The sequence below is a fragment of the Ceratotherium simum genome, chromosome 4 (genome assembly GCF_057802395.1).
Source record: "Ceratotherium simum simum isolate JZ-2026a chromosome 4, ASM5780239v1, whole genome shotgun sequence".
Lineage (NCBI taxonomy): Eukaryota > Metazoa > Chordata > Mammalia > Perissodactyla > Rhinocerotidae > Ceratotherium > Ceratotherium simum.
The window spans coordinates 85,611,928-85,631,029 of NC_141903.1; the positions used below are offsets into that span (position 1 = coordinate 85,611,928).

The 19,102-nt window shown below is 38.0% G+C and overlaps 1 protein-coding gene across 1 annotated transcript in view; it reads right to left on the reverse strand.

Annotated features, from left to right (window-relative positions):
* The window catches only part of MSH3 (mutS homolog 3), a 170,769-nt gene that overhangs the window by 51,204 nt on the left and 100,463 nt on the right, over positions 1–19,102 (reverse strand). Inside the window, exons 18-19 of the mRNA XM_087430101.1 lie at positions 16,205–16,312; positions 8,200–8,311 (exon numbers count right to left, since the gene is read on the reverse strand). Coding sequence (XP_087286227.1) covers positions 8,200–8,311; positions 16,205–16,312 — 220 coding nt within the window. The remainder of the gene's footprint in view (positions 1–8,199; positions 8,312–16,204; positions 16,313–19,102) is intronic.

The window sequence follows — 19,102 nt, forward strand, 5'->3', positions numbered from 1 at the left end:
ACTCAGCCATAAAAAAGATGGAATCTTGCCATTGGACACAACATGGATAGACCTGGAGAGTGTTATACTAAGCGAAATAAGTCAGACAGAAAAACACCTGTCTGGAGAAAGACAATACTGTATGATTTCACTCTTATGTGGAAGATAAAACAAACACATAGATACAGAGAAAAGACTGGTGGTTACCAGTGGGGAAGAGGAATGCGGAAGGGCAAAAGAGGTAAAGGGGCACATTTGCACAGTGATGGATGGCAACTAGACTGTTGGTAGTGAACGCAATGTAGTCTATACAGAAATCGAAATACAATGATGTATACCAGAAATCTTATATGTTATAAACCAATGTTACCTCAATAAAAAATAAATAACATTTAATAAATATTAATCAAATAGATGAATTTAATACATGAAAAGCATCACTACAGGGTTATTCACCACCCTTACATTTCAAAAAATCATTTGCATTCTCTATAAAAACTAGGCAGGAACATACGACTCCCTTTCCTCTACAGTACTGAAGATGACATAGTAAGTAAGGAAATGATCAACAAATTTCACGTATCTAATGTGCTCATCTATCTTTTAGCAAGGATCATATGTATTTGAGGCACCACACATCAAAAGGTCTCAGATATGAAAAACACATTAAATCCATCTGGAAGACCAATTAGGATGAGTAAGCATTTCAACCGGATAGCTAGAAGCTGAAAGTTGGCAAAAACCACCTCTTTACGCACTCTGGAGCCTAGTGAAGTTACTGGGGATGCATCAAACCGGACTGGCCTAGACAGTGCCCAGACCTGTTCTCAGCACTGAGCGTGATGCCACACACAGGGCGAGTTCTTAAGAAACCACAGATAGATGGATGGATGGATGGATGGATGGATGGATGGATGGATGGATGAGTGACAGTAAACAAAAGCTAAAGTACTGCACTAAGGGGACTATGTTTCTGTATGGCACCTACTGCACTGCCTTGATGAACCACTGCTGAGGCTAGAAGTTCATTCTTGAAAGTTTTTCCTTAGTATTGGCAATGTCTGTCAGGATAGCATCAGTCACTAAGACCTTAATATTGTATATGAAGAGTCAAAACACTGAATCTAAACTAGTAAGTTTTAAGATAACTAATCAACTTCCACATCTCCCATCTTCTTTGGGAGAAAAAGGGATGTGGAAATGAAAAATTATACGGTATATGTTAAGGTATCATAAGAAAATCACAGATAACAAGTGCCAGACATTGTGCTAATGATTTTATGTGCATCATCTCATTTATAAAGTTCTCACAACAGTCTCACGGGGTAATACTAGTATTACTGTATTCCCATGTCACAGGTTCCTGAGGAAACAGAGGCTTGGAGAAGCTAAGTACCTTGCCCAGTAACACACAGTTACTGAATAGCAGAACTGGGATGTTAAGTGACGATCATCCTCTGACAGATGTCTCAAAGGGGATCCTTACTCAGTGATAGGGAATCACAGTCACTGCTAAGTAAGAGAAGAGCTGCCCTAGCTCAGGGCCAGCATCCTTGGGTCCACCACTGGGTCCACCAGAATGATGATCAGTCAGAATATCCCCAACGTCAGGAGATGCACAGCAGAAAAAATAAATAAAACAACTAAAATTGTCACATGTTAATTTCCAAGACTTGGGCATCAGCTCATTTTCTGCAAAAAATGCTTTCTTCCTTGGCAGGTAGAGATATTGACATCTATCTTTAAAAAAGAATCATAGTAGAACCATTTTTATAATAGTGGCAGACTGCTGAAAAAGTTTGGCAGTTTCGAAGTGTTTTATTCCCTGAAAATGTTAATCAACGGCAGGTTACAGTAAGAGCCTGTGAAAGCTCACCCTCGTGAAAGCCTCCTCCACACAAGCTCTCAGCCAAATCCTTGCACTTTTAACCTAAGGTGAATGACAAACACAAAGGCTGGAAGGAGTACAGGCTATATGCTGAGATGCCAAGGTAAGGGTCCAAATCCTTCTGATGCCTGGATGCTGCCCAATTTACACTCCACTGAGAGCTAGCTGTCACTCAGGCCAACCCCCTCATTTTACAGATGAAGAAACTGAGGCCCAGTGAGTACAATGGCCTATCCAAGATGACAGTAAAATAACAGCAGACCACGATTTGAATTTCTATCTCCTATCACCATTAGGCACTTTTCCACTAAAACTGTATAACAAAAAGGGGTACATGGTAAGAATTTTTAAAAAACACAACAAAGAAAATGCTAGAGTAGAAGAGATTATTTTTGGCCAGAGTGATGATGAAGGCTCTAAAGAGGTGGTAGTATCTTTTGGGTCTCGAAGGATGAGTAGGAGTTCAATCAACGGCGATGGGTAAGGGACAGGAAGAGAGAAGAGGAACACTCTGGGCAGAGGGAGCAGCACAGGTCAGAACACTTTAAAAAGTCACCAGTTATCATACAAAATGCCCTTCTTTATCTCACTGTTTCAGAAGCAGGAAGACAGGGGCACCAGGGGAAAGAAGTGACAGAAAACAACATTCAAATGTCACTAATATTTCCTCTAATTTTTAATGATATGATCCAATGACTGTGCTATGTGAAAAACACACTTACAGCAAAATCTATGAGAATAACCCAGCCATGGAATTAAATTAAGCTTAAAACTCTAACATATTTTATGGTATGCATTGTTGTTGTTCTGCTTGGTAATTAGATACAAAGAGTCAATAGCTTATGAATATCATTGCAATTAGTCTTACTAACTTTTATATAGCCAAAGCACACACTGCCAGGGCAGCTACTAGTATCTGTGCTGGGAGAAGGGAGGAAATGGGAAGTTTGTGTTCCCTGGTCCCCTCCGGCACTCCCTCATCTTCACCGGTTTCAACATCACTCATGTAACAATATGTGAGCACCTACACTGTGCCACACACAGTGCCAGGGACTGAGGCACCCAGGCCCCTTCTTGGTCTCAGGAGAAGGGACCGTGACCAGGATTCCAGTGCCCACCGAGTCCCACTCTAGAACACCTGGGCTGTGGGTTTCCCTTGGGCCACAGAGATCCAAGGGTTCTGCTGCTTCCTAGGAATCTTCCAGCTGTGTATATTTGACTCATTCTCTTCCCTCCCACAAATTGAGAAACCATCAACCACACTTCTCTCTTTAACTCTCCTAATAAGGTGAATTTGTATAATTTATATTAAAAACAAAAAGAAAAAAACACAAACAAACTAAAAACCCCAACTTAAATCTATTGTCAAAAGTCCATCCATTAGAAAGTCATTAGGGTTAATAAGCTAACGATCCCGAGACTGTAGTGGATTACGGTGGCGTTTCCCGAGCAGCACGTCTTGGCACACTGTGCCTTGGTCTACCTCGCAGGTTGCAAGTGTGCCAAGATGCTGACCTCCTAACCCTCAAGGGGCCAGGTGGGGCTGAGACAGCCTGGGAAACCTTTTCGCTCTGGGCAACCTTTTGCTTCTCCTTTTACTCCAATGTACCATCAAAGTACTACCATTTTCTATGTGCGCTATGAACTGAAAAAGGGTGGAGAGCACTGGCTCACCTTAGAATACTTCTACATTTTGAGAAAGAGTTGAAGACTACCTGACGTGGGTAACCTCGGGCAGGTCAATTCCCCTTAGTGGGCCTCAGTTTACTCACAGGTATGAAGAGGTGGCTACGCTAAATGATCCCTAATTTCCCTTCTAGTTCTACAGTATATTTATTCCAAAAGTTGTGAAATCCCCATATAATATCCTAAAAAATAACATTTTGTGAAGAAAAAAGGCAAATATTGAAAGTGAGACTTGGAGAGTGCTCAAGGCTTCTAGCTAATCCTTGTTAACTCAACAAACCTGACTGGGTGCCCGCTTTGTGCCAGAGAACTGTGACTGACAGTGGGACCAAAACCAAACCAGAGAAGCACATTCCCTGCTCTCTTCAAGCTTAGTCCCCTGAGAACCACAGCCAAAAAAGAAGGCAGTTATAATATAGCAGAATAAGTACTAAAGTGGGGAGATACAGATCGTTGTGGGTATGTGATAGGGGCATCCACTTAGGAAAGGCTGAGTGCAAGAGGTGACACCCAAGACAAGACTCAAAAGACAAGCAGGAGCCACAGAGCAGTGGGGTGGGGGCTGGGGGTGTAAGGCAGCAGTGTACAGTGTGGGGAATGACATTCTAGGCAGAAGGAACACCACTTGCCAAGACCCAGAGATCTAGTGACTTGGGAACTACACGGCTGGACTGTAGGCATTAATTCAAATGGGAGAGTGACGTGACAGGCTGGGAAACGCCCTGTGGCTGCGGAGTGGAGAATGAACTAGAGGTGGGTAAGATGGAGGTGGGAAGACCCAGTGGCTGCTAAGTCTACTCAGACTATGCAGTGAGTCAGGGAAGGGAACAAAAAGCAAGTTTAAAAGAGCATTCCTTTCAATTCTGCTTAGAGAAGTCAAACAAGGTTTCCTAGAAGCTGAGGCAGAGCTAGGTCTTAAAGGATAGTAAGGAATACACAACAGCATCTTGTTACCATTGTATTTTTGTTTTTATCTTTTTGATGCTCAGATTAAACTAGAACTCTAAATTTTTTAAAAAAAGGTAGAGAAAACACGTCTAAAAGATTCTTGAGAGGCTCTCTTCATGTGAACCTACTTTCAGTGACACCACTCCTCCAGCGTTAGTGCCTGTGAGGGCTTTGCCATCAGCCTTCCTGACATTTCATACGCTCTCCTTGAGTGAGAGTTCGAGTCTAAACTCCCTGTACACACATCAGGACCATTCTAAAATCTGTAACTCCAGCTCACACCTCTCTCCTGGGCTTTATATCCACCTGCACCTTAGGATCTCCACCCAATGTCCCACAAGCACCTCAAAGTCACAGTTCCTCTCTGAGTCTTTGCTATATTTCTGCCAGAAAACCTAGTATATAGCAGCCAAAAAAAATGTCAGTTTATTGACCATTTTGATATCCTCTACTCTGAAATGCCTGTTCAAGTTGGTTGCCAATTTTTCTACCAGGTAATCTGTTAGTTCCCTCATAGCCTTTATAAATACGTATTCTATTTGTGTTAATTTAATTGGGTATATCTCCCACCAGATTAGGGAGGTATTATGTCTCTTTCTTCTTTGTAAGCCTGACACAAGTACAACACTAACATCAAGTGTGTCAAAATCCATAAGAATATTCATAAAATAATGCTAATAAAAAATTCATAAATAAATGCAAGATAATGAAATGTGAGGGGAAAAAAAAGACTATTCTTAAAACCAGGAGCGAGAAGGTGGGCAGAAAGTTCGCTTATTCAGAAGCACTAGAATAAGTTCATATAATACAGAATCCAGAAAAGTATACTTAAAATTACATGTACAAAAGACCATTTCTTAAAATTACATGATTATCAAAAGCAACAATACCATTTGACTTTCAGGAAATTATTTTCAGGCTATATTTTATAATTAACACCTATAAAATATTTTAAATTGAGTTTTACATAGTAAGTTCTTTTTCAACTCTATCCCTATATATAAATTTATACCCTGCAAAAAAGAATGCACTTCACCATAGCAACAGTTCTATATCAACTCCTACTCAAGTTAGAAAAAGCATATGTAAAAGAAACGAATATTCTGGAATATTCTGAGGTGGCTGCTGGAATAAATCACTCCATTTATTTTGTAAAAATTTAAATATAAGAGTTCAATGTTTCTGTAAAATGTTCTTGTAATTAGGCACAAGGCTATTTTAGTTTCTCAAATCTTGCTCTATTAAACAGTATAATACATCTTTTTCTTTCCATCTCCAAGATGGAACACAGTTATATTCCCAACTCCCTTGCTATTCTGGGCTTCCTTTCTTGACCTAATTTCCACTTGTTTCCCTACATTCTAAGTCTCCCAGTGTCCTCTGAAAAATTACCCAATCCTTCTCTTTCTAACCTCCATGCTTAACATCTCTCTCCAACGCTGGCTTACACTGAAACCTGGCTGTTACTCCCCTGTAGCCCTTCCTCTGGAGGCTGAGCTTTCCGCCACCTGCTACCACACATACCTCAGGGTTCAGAGTTCCTCCTTATCTCCTTCTTTAGGGCTTTCCCGCTTCTGCTTGTCCTCACTGCAGACACCCAGAAAGCTCCAGGCCACCAGTCTCCATCCCTTGGAATCTGACACCTGGACCACCTTCGTCTTCCCCTACAAATCCTGCTGTTATCTTAGGTGATGTCAACATTCATGTGGATGACTTTTTCCCAAACTCTGTTCTTTGATCTCCTCATCGCCAAAGACCTTCTCTACTTCTGCCACCCACCTTCCATGGCCTTACCTAGGATCTTGCCATTACTCAGAAGAACATTACCTCTGAAATCTTAAAGTCAGGCATCTCATTCTCTGATACAACTTCTCTCACTTAACTAATCCCTGCATATTAATTCTTTCATCTCGTCACCAGATTACTTTACTCCATGTTGACGAAGACTCTCCTTGACCAAATTCTACTCAGGCTCCTCCAAGCCCTCTTCTTGATCAGGCCTCAACCTGGGCCTATAAAAACTGCACCCTCTCAGCACAAATGATTTTATTTACTCACCCCACTAAGAGACTAGAACAAACACTAGCATAGTTTCTAACAGCTCAAGGCCACATGCTCAGGATGACCCCAGTCCCCCCTGAAGTGCCTGCCTGAGAAAGCACAATGCTGCCAGGACAATTTACTGTTTGTTCCATTCAAAACCTGGTGATGGCCCCTGAATCTCCTCTTAGAGCAGTTACTTCAGAGAGCTTGAAATTATAAATCCTATTTCTGCCACTTTGAGATGTAAATCTTACCACCCAGAACTGTGTTCTCAAGGACTTGCAAACATTCAAGGAGCTAACTCCCCCTTTCCTTCCCAGTCCCTGTGGGTGGGTATAAACGCCAGGTGCCAGTTAGTAAACCCAGGTGAGTTTCACAGTAACCAATCCCTTTTCCCGCTTTTTATAAATTTCCACTTCCCTGAATCTGCTCAAAACGCTTTCTCACTCCTGTTCCTCCTTCCTACTCCCCGCCTTCTCCCTTTAAAACGCCTAGGCACTCAGCACAAATTGAAGCTGAGTTCAGTTCACACTGGACTCTTTACCCTATTGCAATAATATTACCAAATAAAACTACCCTTACCCCTTTAATTGGTATATGGCTTATCTTTGACAATGCAGCTCTATGTAACACATACACACACACACCCTCCCCTCTCACAAGTTCACTTTTTTCCCCAGATTCAATCACTCTCTTGCTGTATTCTCAATCCTTTAGGGAAAAAAATGTAAATTCCTTAATATGGCATATAAGCAAACTGGCCTCTTCCTTATTTCTGAACACTTTTTTCTTTACACTCTACGCTCCAACCTTACTCAGCATCTTCTGTTCCCTGAATTCACCCTGCTCTGCCTCACTTCCAGCCTCTGACATGCTGGTTCCTCAACCTGAACACTCCTCTCCATTTCCCTAGCCCGTGCTGACTCACTCTTCAGTCACCATCTCATCCCTGGGAAATCTCCCCAGTGCTCCCTCTACACTGGGTTAGGTTGACATGCTCCATGCTCCTGGGACATCTTTGCTTCCTATATCATGGCACTTACCAAGCTATATTGTAATAACCTATCTTCTCTGCTAGACCACAAGCTCTCGGAGGGCAGGAACACCGCTGTCTTGCTTACCACTCTCTGTCCTAATGCGCACTTCACTACCTAGGGCTAAATAGGCACTCAATAAGTATATGTTAAATGAATAAATATTTAAGATCATTAATGTTCTGTAAGAGAACTTTAGCCCATGTAACAAAAATTCTCACCTGAAATCAGCTGAAGTATCTCTCATTCTTTCACAGAATATTTGAAAATAGTGGAACACAAGACAAAGCATGTAACACTATACCCTAACAAGAATTTGCAAAATCACAGTACTAGCCTTTGTTGGCATTTATAAATACAAAATATTTTTAGTGGGTTACCTAGAATAATTAATTAAAACTAATCCTTTAGCTGCTAAATCTTCCCCTCTATGGATAATCTCTCATTAGAAATAGAACCAATTCCATATTTGGTGGTGAGTATAAAACCATAGCCAAGGATTAGTCCATTTAAAGCCAAAGTTAAAATTCAGGTAAATTTTAAAAACATTGCTTATTATTTAAAAATTTGGGATCAATGTCATCATCTCTTTCTTATTTGGGGGGATAACGTGGTACTTACTGATAAATTTGTACTATTGGGAACATACTGATCCTGTTCTCCCAGCAACACGTCAATCACAGGGTGCCGGCCACTTTTTATTACGATTTTCCTTTCTTCTTGTAGAGTTGGTCTGCAAAAAGAAGTATGTTTCAATTTACTAGGCATGGAAACAGCCTTTATAAAAAAATCTCTAAGATAGCATGAAAAATTTTGGCCAGTCTGTGAGACAACAAAACTTTAAACATGGACTTGAAGAACATATGTTGAGAATAAGACTCTGAGTATAAAAGCTAAATTTAACTATAAAATAAGAATTGGGAAGACAGTTATTATAATGACAGTGCTCTGAAGCACAAACTTCAGCAGAGTATTATGATGGCTCCACTATGGAGACCTGCCTTTACAAGACCCTTTTTTTTTTTTTTAGTTTTCTACTATTCTCTAAGATATTTTCATTAATAAAAATTACAATTCAGTCTATTGCTACTTAAACCATTTTCAGTAACAAGCATAATAAAGGAAATCATGTAAAATTATTTATAGATTTAATTATTACATTAATATACATTAGGTGTTGGACTTAGGGATAGAAAGACCTAAAATTTTCATATTCTGTTCAATTAAAACATCTTTCGGGGGCCAGTCCAGTGGTGTAGTGGTTGGGTTTGCACGCTCCGCTTCAGCAGCCCAGGGTTCATGGGTTCGGATCCCGGGCGTAGACCTACGCACCGCTCGTCAAGCCATGCTGTGGCAGGCGTCCCACATATAAAATAGAGGAAGATGGGCATGGATATTAGGTCAGGGCTAATCTTCCTCACAAAAAAAAAAAAAGAAAGAAAGAAAAAAAATCTATGGGCTTTAGTATCTTTCACTTTTTTTGATATAAAAATTTTTTTTGCCTTGCTGGTCTTGTTTTGCAAGCTTTCCTATTTCTGTTTTTATCTCTAGCTTTCTCTATTTATGAAAGCTCCCATGAGCACTGTCCTACTCTCAGTCTCCTCCCCAGAGGTCACCACTGAGACCAGTTTGGTGTCTGCCCTTCTCAACCTCCTTCTATGCAGTTAGGTTTATATATACCCATCATATTGGTTTGTGATTTCTTAAAAAAACAGAATCATATTGTAATATATCATTCCACAATTACTTTTCTTTTTTCCTTAACCCTCAGTGCACATAAAAAATAGATTTCACCACTTACCATATGGGTCCAATGGACTCATTTTTTTTTTTAATATTTCTAAGTCATTTTACAAATAAGTTGCAGAAGTTAAGAATAAAGAGGTAGTAAAAAAAACCTCATGACAAACGTTAGTAAGAATTTAAACAGAGCAAATCTCACATTTTTACTCCATATTTTCCTGCTTTTGAAGGCATATATACCTGAAATGGCCAACACACTCAGAATGTAATTAACTGTTCATCAGCTGTCATGCACGCACCTGGACCATACTCATCAATAAACACTAATTCTAGATTTCAATACATTTCTTACAGGTTCTAGCTTATCATTATTTCTAGTTCTTCTCCTACTTTCACTGACAAAAATGCAATATTTGAAGAATTCTTTGAAATCTTTTAAAGCTCATAATTTTGTTGATGAGAAGACAGCCATCTTCTTTGCTTCATAACTGCAAAACATTTTCATTTTTATATTTATAAATACAATTAGAATAATCAAATGAATATTTTTATTTCATATCATCTATTTTCTTTCAATCTTCTGCCTTCAGCAACTGTCTACCCACAAACAGTATCAAATAAATTTTAGTGCACAAACATCATACGAGATAAAACAATACTGCCACATGTCCTTTTACAAAATAGGATGGTCCAGATTCTTGCCACCAAATACTGCATGATGTATGCTTCCTATGGAATAGCTAACTATAATACTACATTTCATTTTGCCTTTACAAATAAACTATTCACACAGTGATTCTTGAGTTTCATAAAATTCAGCTAGGATATTGTTATCTGAACACTCATAATCTGAGATTTTGTTTTCACAAGAAATTCCACCATCATCATTACTATCTAGGGCACTGCTATCTTTCTCCACATATTCATCTTTTGATTAATCTAATAACTGTGAAATGTCTTCTGTCAAGTTTTTTCTCTTTGCTATTATGGTGAAAAATGAAAAATTCTGAATTCTTAACCATGTTCACTGAAAGTCAAAAGCAGACAACAGTGGCATCTCCAGTCTTTTTTTATACCTACTTGAAAGATGATGTAACACTTCGGGCAATACAATGAGAAAACTGAAGAATGATGTGACAGTGATTTCTACCTCACTTTTGCATTATCATTCTCCAGTTTTCTTTTTACTTTAGACTTTCATAGCATAGTGGGAATAACTGATAAACAATGATGAAATAATTCCTAGGATGATGAAATAGTAAAATGTTTCAGACATATGAAAGATAAAATTATTAAAGATCCTAAAACGCATCACAGATTTATAAAAGGGTCCAATGGACCCATATGGTAAATGCAAGACAGAAGGAGTTTTAGTCTTCTTAAAAAAAAAGAAAAGTAAATTTTCTCTTTGTTTTTTGGAAGACTTTTAAGAAACTGAAAACTGAAATTAGGTCCAACGGACCCTGATGGTATGGTATACAGAAGATTAAGGATCACTTCTTGTCAGCTCTTCATCATTCTTTGGAAGCTGCTGCACACACGAGTGAGCTGTTCTCTGTTGTTGAACATTTAGACTGTCTAGATTTTCACTATTATAAACAATGCTGCAATGAACAATCCTATACATGTGCCCATGTGCATATGTCCAAGTGTTTCTCTAAGCTAGAGGAAATTCTTGAAGTGAAACTTCTAAGTCATAGGGTATACATATTTTTTAACAAAGTAAGAGTAGCTATATCAATTTATCTTCCCACCAGCAGGATACGAAGGCTGACTTGTTTTTTCCTACCCTCACCTGAAGTTGGTATTATCAAACTTTCTAATTTTTAACAATGTGGTGAGTGAACAGTGTTATCTCATTGTTTTAATTGCACTCATTGATTATTAAGGGTGAACATCTTTTCATCAATTTCTTGGCCATTTGTGGTCTTTTTCATCATAATATCCTATCAATGACCCCAACAAATTCTTTGACTCAGAACTTTCACATATAAGCACATTTCTAAACTTACTCATAACACCAAGAAATACTACCTTCCTAAATACTTAAATTCTTCTTCTTAAAAATACATGGCTAACAAAACCCAAGAATGTACACTCTCATTTCTCAAAGAAAGCGACTGAAGAATCTTCTGAGTAAACAATTTGAAATCATTCTTTGGGAAGAAATATTTAAAATTACAGGAAAAGGACAGTTCTTGGATTTTAGAGTATAATTCTAAAGATAGGACTTTTATCTGGATGGGTTATAAATTTACTGTAAAAGAAAAAAAATGAAACCATCTGTAAGTGATATCAGTTTTAAAATAAAATCCTAGGTGCTCTGCCCAGTGAAATCAATAAATCATACTCATGACATTGATACGATTTCCCAGGAAGGTTTTCACTTTAGAATAAAATTTTGAGTGATTTGTTCTGCTCTAAAATCTACACTGACTTATTCTGTTGCTATCAAATTATATAATGACAAAACACTTCCTGACACAGTAAGAAGCAAATGATAATTCACAGAGCTGAGACGATATACTAGGATAGGATAGTCACAGCAAGAAGGATATGAAAATCACGTTGATGGTATCTTATGGCATTGAAGGAGAAAGAACTGAGGAAATCTGGATGTTACCTAGAAAGAACGAAACACTGAACTTGAATAATCTGATTTATTTTATATTTTTAAAATTGCATCTTTCTCCTTTAAATGCCCCAGAGATAAAGAACATAATCTACGTTAGTAAAACAATTTAATATCCAGAATACAAATTGGATAGAAAGACCTAGCATAAAATTTTTTGCCTAAAGTTTTAGACTATAGTGAATAAAATGTCCTAATAGCATGTAGAAAGAAAAGATTGCAATTATGAAGCCAAATAATCAATTTGAACTAACTGCAATAGCTCAAATGCACTAATAAGCTTGGAGACCTAAGGAAAAATAGTGTAAATTTCAGATACTTAAATACTAGCTTAAAATGCATTTTGGATAAAAGTTTCCTATTTCATGGCTATTTACACTCAATTTTATGGTTGCTAAAAGAAACTGATTACATTACTTAAAGGTTATGGCATAATTTTTCCTTTAAATTTTTTCAGGTGGATTTTTCTTGATATAAAATATATAGTATCCAATAAAGTAATTTAGCATGTCAAATATTTCCTGAAATTGTCTTACTGACAGAATAGATGGTTTGGAACAATCTCTACTGAGGACAAATAAAAAGTTGGATAAAGTATAAACAGCTACTCAAAGACACCTGATAACTAACAAGACAGCAAGGATTACCAGGCCAGGAGCTGGGGTAGGACAGAGGCCCAGGGAGGGTGGTTGCTGATCTCTGAGGGAAGGGAACAGCTGAGGCTGAGCACTACGGACAGCTCTGCTCTGGACTGAGACACCAAGAGGCTGCACACCAGGCATACGAGTGCATCTGAAGTAAGAAGTGCAGCCTTTGAATCTCGGAATCATCTCAAGCCCTGATACAAATCAAGTGATGCCAGATTGTTATTAGTATCTTAAGATGCCTGGTAGAAGCAAACATGACTCTTCCAGAAGGAATAAATATCAAATTATTTCTACAAATGATTTTTCAAATACAATGCAAAATATACAGAAGATAATTAAAATAACCAAGCATTCAGGGAGAGACATTAATGAAAACAAGCAGAGACAAGAGACAACAGACAACAGAAACAGACCCACAAGGACTCCAGATATTTGAATTATCAGATACAGACTTGAAGATAACTATGCTTACTGTGTTCAAAGAGACAGACAAGGTTGAGAAATGACAGAGAACTAAAAATGATTTTTAAAAAACAAACTATTATAGGTATGAAAGATTCTAACAACCTTTAAGTTGAGATATTTTTTATTAAAGACAAAGAATTTTTATAATACTTAATTCTTTCTGATTTTTGAGTAAACATCTATGAGTAATAATTGCTATTTACTACGTGTTTATTACCTGCCTGGTCCTGCTTAGAAGTTTCACATATATCTTTATTTCATTTCATCTGCACAACATCTCCGAGAAGTAGGTGTTATTTTGCCAATGCAGAAACTGAGGATCAGAGAGGTTAAGTAACATGCTTAAGGTCAGCTGTTAAATAACTAAGCTAGTATTCAAACCCATGCCTGTCTGATCCAAAGTCTACACTCTGAAGGATGCGCCTAAAAGAGAGATTTAAATTTTACTTACACAAATCAAGGAATCTCTTGATATATACTGGAAGATGCCAAAAGAACAAGGAGAAGTGCCAAACTGAAAAATTTGGCACCAAACTTGCATATAATAGATACTCTAAAAATGTTCGTTAAATCTCTGATGAGTCTAGGAATTAATCATATAGTTTTAGTGATGTAATAAGAGAGATATTTTTACTCCTCAGTTTCTGCCAAAACTACATCTCAATAAAGAATTCCTACAACTTTAAGATTTATCCCATTTACTAATTCATAACTTTACTTTTTACAATTTTATATATGGATGCCTGAGATTTAAATAAGAGTACAGTGCATGGCTAGTTAGTGACAGAGGGTGGGCTAGAACCAGGCCTCTGACATCAAAGCTAGATTCTGGTTATCACAATACACTGAAAATTATACATTATTTTAAACTACATATTATGTGTCATATATATGTATGTTTAGGTGTACATATAGATATATATACACACACATATAGATATGAAAATTTCAATCTGGTGTAATGGAGCAATCCACATACCAATTCGTTGTAATGGAGCAAACCACATACCATATACTACCTTTCTTTTTTCACTAGCTACAGCAGCAACAAATGGCAAAAGGCCACTTGAAGAAGCATAAGAAGGGATAAACCAGGCTAAGCATTTTTCAATGGGAAGAACTTTATCTGAACACACACTAAGTGACGAGGCTGTAGCCAATTCTCTGCTGAATTCAGACACAGAATCCACTAGGAAAAGTTTACTTCACATGCCTTGTGTACCGAGAAAGAACTCCTACTAAGATTGCAATACACAAGGAAGAAATCAAGCCAACTGCAGGTAGACTCTTATTCTTTTGGAACTAGATTCAACTGGAGTAAACTGACATATCTCATTTTTTATGGATGGTAAATAGGATATAATTTTTCCCCACTTACTACACTGTAAAGTTTCAGCTCTAAAATGCCTACAGATAACTGACTAGGCAAATCTGTATGTTTCAATCCCTTCAATGTGACAAAAAAATTGGGCAACAATGAAAAAGCAAAAAACCTTTTAAGCAAAACTGTTGTGCCCGACACTGTAGATACACTCCACACCTAAACAGACAGCAAGACAAAAGGAAACAAAACAGCAAACTGTGTACATTTTGGGTCCATAACTGGTGTAGTCATTCCTCCAACTCTCCTCCTACAAATAAATAAATGCTTTACATTAAACAAACTATTTTTTAACAACCACTATGCTAGGTATAGAAGCCACTGAAATTTTTTTTTTTTTTTAAAGATTTTTTATTTATTTTTTGCCCCCAAAGCCCCAGTAGATAGTTGTATGTCACAGCTGCACACCCTTCTAGTTGCTGTATGTGGGACTCGGCCTCAGGATGGACAGAGAAGTGGTGCCTCGATGCGCACCCGGGATCCGAACCCGGGCCGCCAGCATCGCAGCGCGCACACTTAACCACCAAGCCACAGGGCCGGCCCTAGAAGCCACTGAAATTTAAAAAAAGGTATTTGACACAAACCAGAGAGGAAACCAAGTTATGAAGGCAGTATGAAGCACAACATATCTACTAATGAACTCTGTGTGCCACAAGCACTGATGGGCAATATCTCTTCCATGTTTTCTTTTTAGTCCTCACAACAAGCCAGTGAGTTAAATATTCTCTTAATTTTTCTTACACATCTGAAAAAACTGAGGCTTTGTGTTACAGACTTAATACTTGTGTCCCCTCCAAAATTCATATGTTGAAACTTAATACCTAAGGTGATGGTATTAGGAGGTGGGGGCCTTTGGGAGGTGATTACGTCATAACGGCAGAGACCTCACGAATGGGCTAGTGCTCTTACAAGAGACCCCAGAGAGCCTCAATAGGGTAATGCCCACTGGAGCCACAGAAGGCCACTAGCATGCAATTGCAGCCTGGGGGAGTTCCAGGAGCAAGCCCAGGCACACAGCACCAGGGGAAGTGCGGCAACAGAGAACCACCACAGAGGCAGGGCCCAAGCAGAGCCACCATGAGGCCAGGGTGGCCTGGAGCCCTGGGGGCCCAATACTTACCCAGCAAAGCTAAGGGAAAAGGACTGCAGCCCCAGTGGGTCTGGAAAGCAGGATCCCTCGCATTCCCCCCACCCCCAACCCCAGACCCCAGAAGGGTCTAGAAGGCAGAACCCTCACCCCAGTGGGTCTTGAGGGCAAAGTATTGAGCCGAAGATCTGGCTCAAGCTTAAGGTTTTAGATTTATTAGGAAGAGTAATTTGAGAGCAACAGAGAGTAACTTGTTTCAGAATGAATCATACCTTGAGTCTCACTCACATCTGATTTAAATGATATTTATATGAGACTTTTATAATTACAAAGTTAAACATATTATAAAGTGTTCAAGTTAAAGCTAACAAATGAAAGAACTGCTCCTTTATAAAAATGTCACTCACATAAACTTAAAAATTGAAATATATAACATTTACTTCTAGAGTTATAGTGAACATCTGCTTTCATTGTACTCAGTGATACGGCAAGCAAGAACGGAATTTGTTAATTTTAAATCAAGCCATATGTGTATGAAATTCAACTTTACCAAGAATCCAATATATTTGAGGAATTTTAATATTTTATAATAAAAACAATAAAATTAATTGAATATTGCCATCTGATCTAAAGCACTGAAAAGGGAGGGGAATAAAACAAAATATTATTACCTGCAGTAGTCTCCTTGCTTAGCGACCTTGGCCAGGGAGAAAATGCAGTCAACAGTTGCTAGGTGATGTACTGCTTTACACAAGGAGTGATAATGTTCACTGAAATTCCTACAGAAGCAACACCAACCAAAAGGTGAGCAAATTGATTTTTTAGACCTATAAAAGCTGTACAGTAAGTAATCACTTTATTAGCTAAGAAGAGCATAAACAAAATAACCATGCATGTCTAGTAGTTAAGAGAGATAGAAATTACATTCAACTACTTTTCTGTTTAATAATAATAACTTGATTATTGAGGCTTCCTTTTGTTTCATTTGGAGAGAATTATATATATTTAAAACAGCTTCTATACAAAGATGTCTAATATTAATATATTAAAAATATATTATATTTTTTACTTATACTTTATACAGTATATTTTTTACTTCTTTGAGTAGACAGAGCACAATGAAGATGATTTATCTATTTCTCACTGAATTAAAATTCGCCAAAACAAACAATGTGAACCCCCGTTAACAGCGTTAAGAGTCTGTGCAAAACCCCAAACACAAAGGAGATTGGCCCCTGGCATCAGAGAGGCAGCACTCAACTGCCACCTTAAAAATGCCTCTTAGTTCTGAAGATGCCACATGCTGCATGCACCTAACACTCCGGAGTGGTTGCCCAGTGTCACGCCTTGTCATTCCTGGTCTGGCTTCAATCTGAGATCTGACCACTCATTTACCCCTTGGACTGTGGCCTATTCTGTCCTTGTTCTAATTAATGACCCACCCGGTCTTCCTATCCTCGTACTCTCTTTCACCACAGAGCAGCCACATTTGATGTTTCTGCTCTTGCCTCTCTGGATATGAGTATCAAGTACCTTTGCCACTAAAAAAAAAAGTCCGTTTTTTCTTACTCTCACTCCTTCCTTCTCAGGTACTGTCCAGGCCACCAAGACCCTAATTTGCTGCTATCCAGCAGCCTTGGGTTGAGGGTAACTGTCCCTGATGATCTTCCAGTTTCCGGAATTGAAATGAGTGACATAGCTCTCAGTGGGTACCATTTCAGTTTAAAAAAAAAAAAAAAAGATAGGAAAGCATAAGATAATTACTTTGATATGGACAACATGTTCTTTCTCATGTCAATTATAGACAAGTGAATAAAATGAAAAACTATCATAAGCCTTAAACATCATCATCATCATGCTTACAAAGCCTTGCTTGACTTCTTAGTCTTTGTCCATTTGCTATACTTTGCCAAGAGATTATCCATACTTTGAAAAATGATGAGCTGAAAATGGGCAATTCAGGTAATAACCTGACAGACACAGTTTATATCATAACAACATGCAAATTTGTCACTAAGCTACCAACCAACTTAAGGATGGCCAAAGCACTATGATGCAATCTCTGGCCAAAAGATATTGCTGGGTCCATGGGAAGCAGATTAAGACACCTGGGTTCTAAAGCTGTTATGACAGCCAGAGAAGTTTACCACCAGATGTTACTCAATGATGTGTGAAGCTAATAAAAATGCAAAATATTTTATTTTTTATTAGCAAATGCATTTCTAAAATATTTGAACTACTGTATGAGAGAGAATTCATTTTTTTTTTTTAAATTTGCAATTGAAAAGATTATTCAATACTCACAGCCCAAACACAAAAGAAGAGACATGTTTTTTGAGAGAGGGTTCCATTCAGTTTCTTACAGTCTTGACTTCTTGCAATACTGGGATCAAAAGTATCATGACTAATGCACAACAGTTAGTATCTCCGTAAGAGACAAATCCACTTGTATAGCTGGTATTCAATCCTGATGTCAGGTTCATTGAGGTTAATTTTTTAAATGACATCATATTCACACCATCTGGCACCTCAGTAAATGGTGTGCATAACAGAGGTTAATTTTTTAAATGACATCATATTCACACCATCTGGCACCTCAATAAATGGTGTGCATAACAATCAATGCTGTTCTCAAGTGGGGGCTCTAGTTGCAAATGCTCTAGCTAAATTTCAGCCAATAGTCTTTTTTTACATAAAAATTTTAATACATTTTTATTCTGAAAGTAATGTGTACATTATAGAAACTTTTGAAATCATGTATTTGCAAAGTAAATTAAAACCTCCAGTAAGCTCACCATCCAGAACTAATCAGTTAACATTAGAGATTATATATATACGAGTAGACTTTTCTCCAAAGAAGATATACAAATGGCCAATAAGCATATTAATAATATAACAGTAAGCATATATATACTGAATCTTTAAAAATATAAAGATTTGTATGCTGTGTATGTATGTGCATTTATACATACAGAATTGATTCACACGAATACTATTTTGCATCCTTTTCTTCGCTTATTAGTGTATCATGAGCAACAGATTCTTCTGTGATATTGTATTTAATGTTCTCTCACTCTTAGCAACTCTTAACTATAGGAAAGGGGCTGTTATGATGAAAGCAGAATTCTCCTGGGTTAATTTGGTAGAAGGCCTGGCAGAGGGCTGATACAGTAAGAATGCTTTGAGGTGACAGTGGGGTGCTAGAAGAGAACAGGAGAAGAAGAGGCAAATCAAAGAGACATCTCAAAGGGAAAAAGACAAACAGGAATCTGATAACAGATAAAGGGACAAAAACAAAGAAAGAATCAAGGATAATGCCAGTTTTTAGCCCAGGAGACCTGAACTTTCTTTAACCTAGAATAACGACAGGGAAAATATAACCCAGACCTACAAAATCATGTATACCATGAATAGAATAAATATGAATTACCCACCAAACCCCAGGACCCTCGAACATGGCCCCTGAAGTGTGAAAGGAGTAACTTTAGGCCTATTTTCATGCTCTCAGTGATACTACTAAGGGAAAAGCCAGGAGAACTGAGAGACTCCAGGGCTCTGAAAACCCTTAA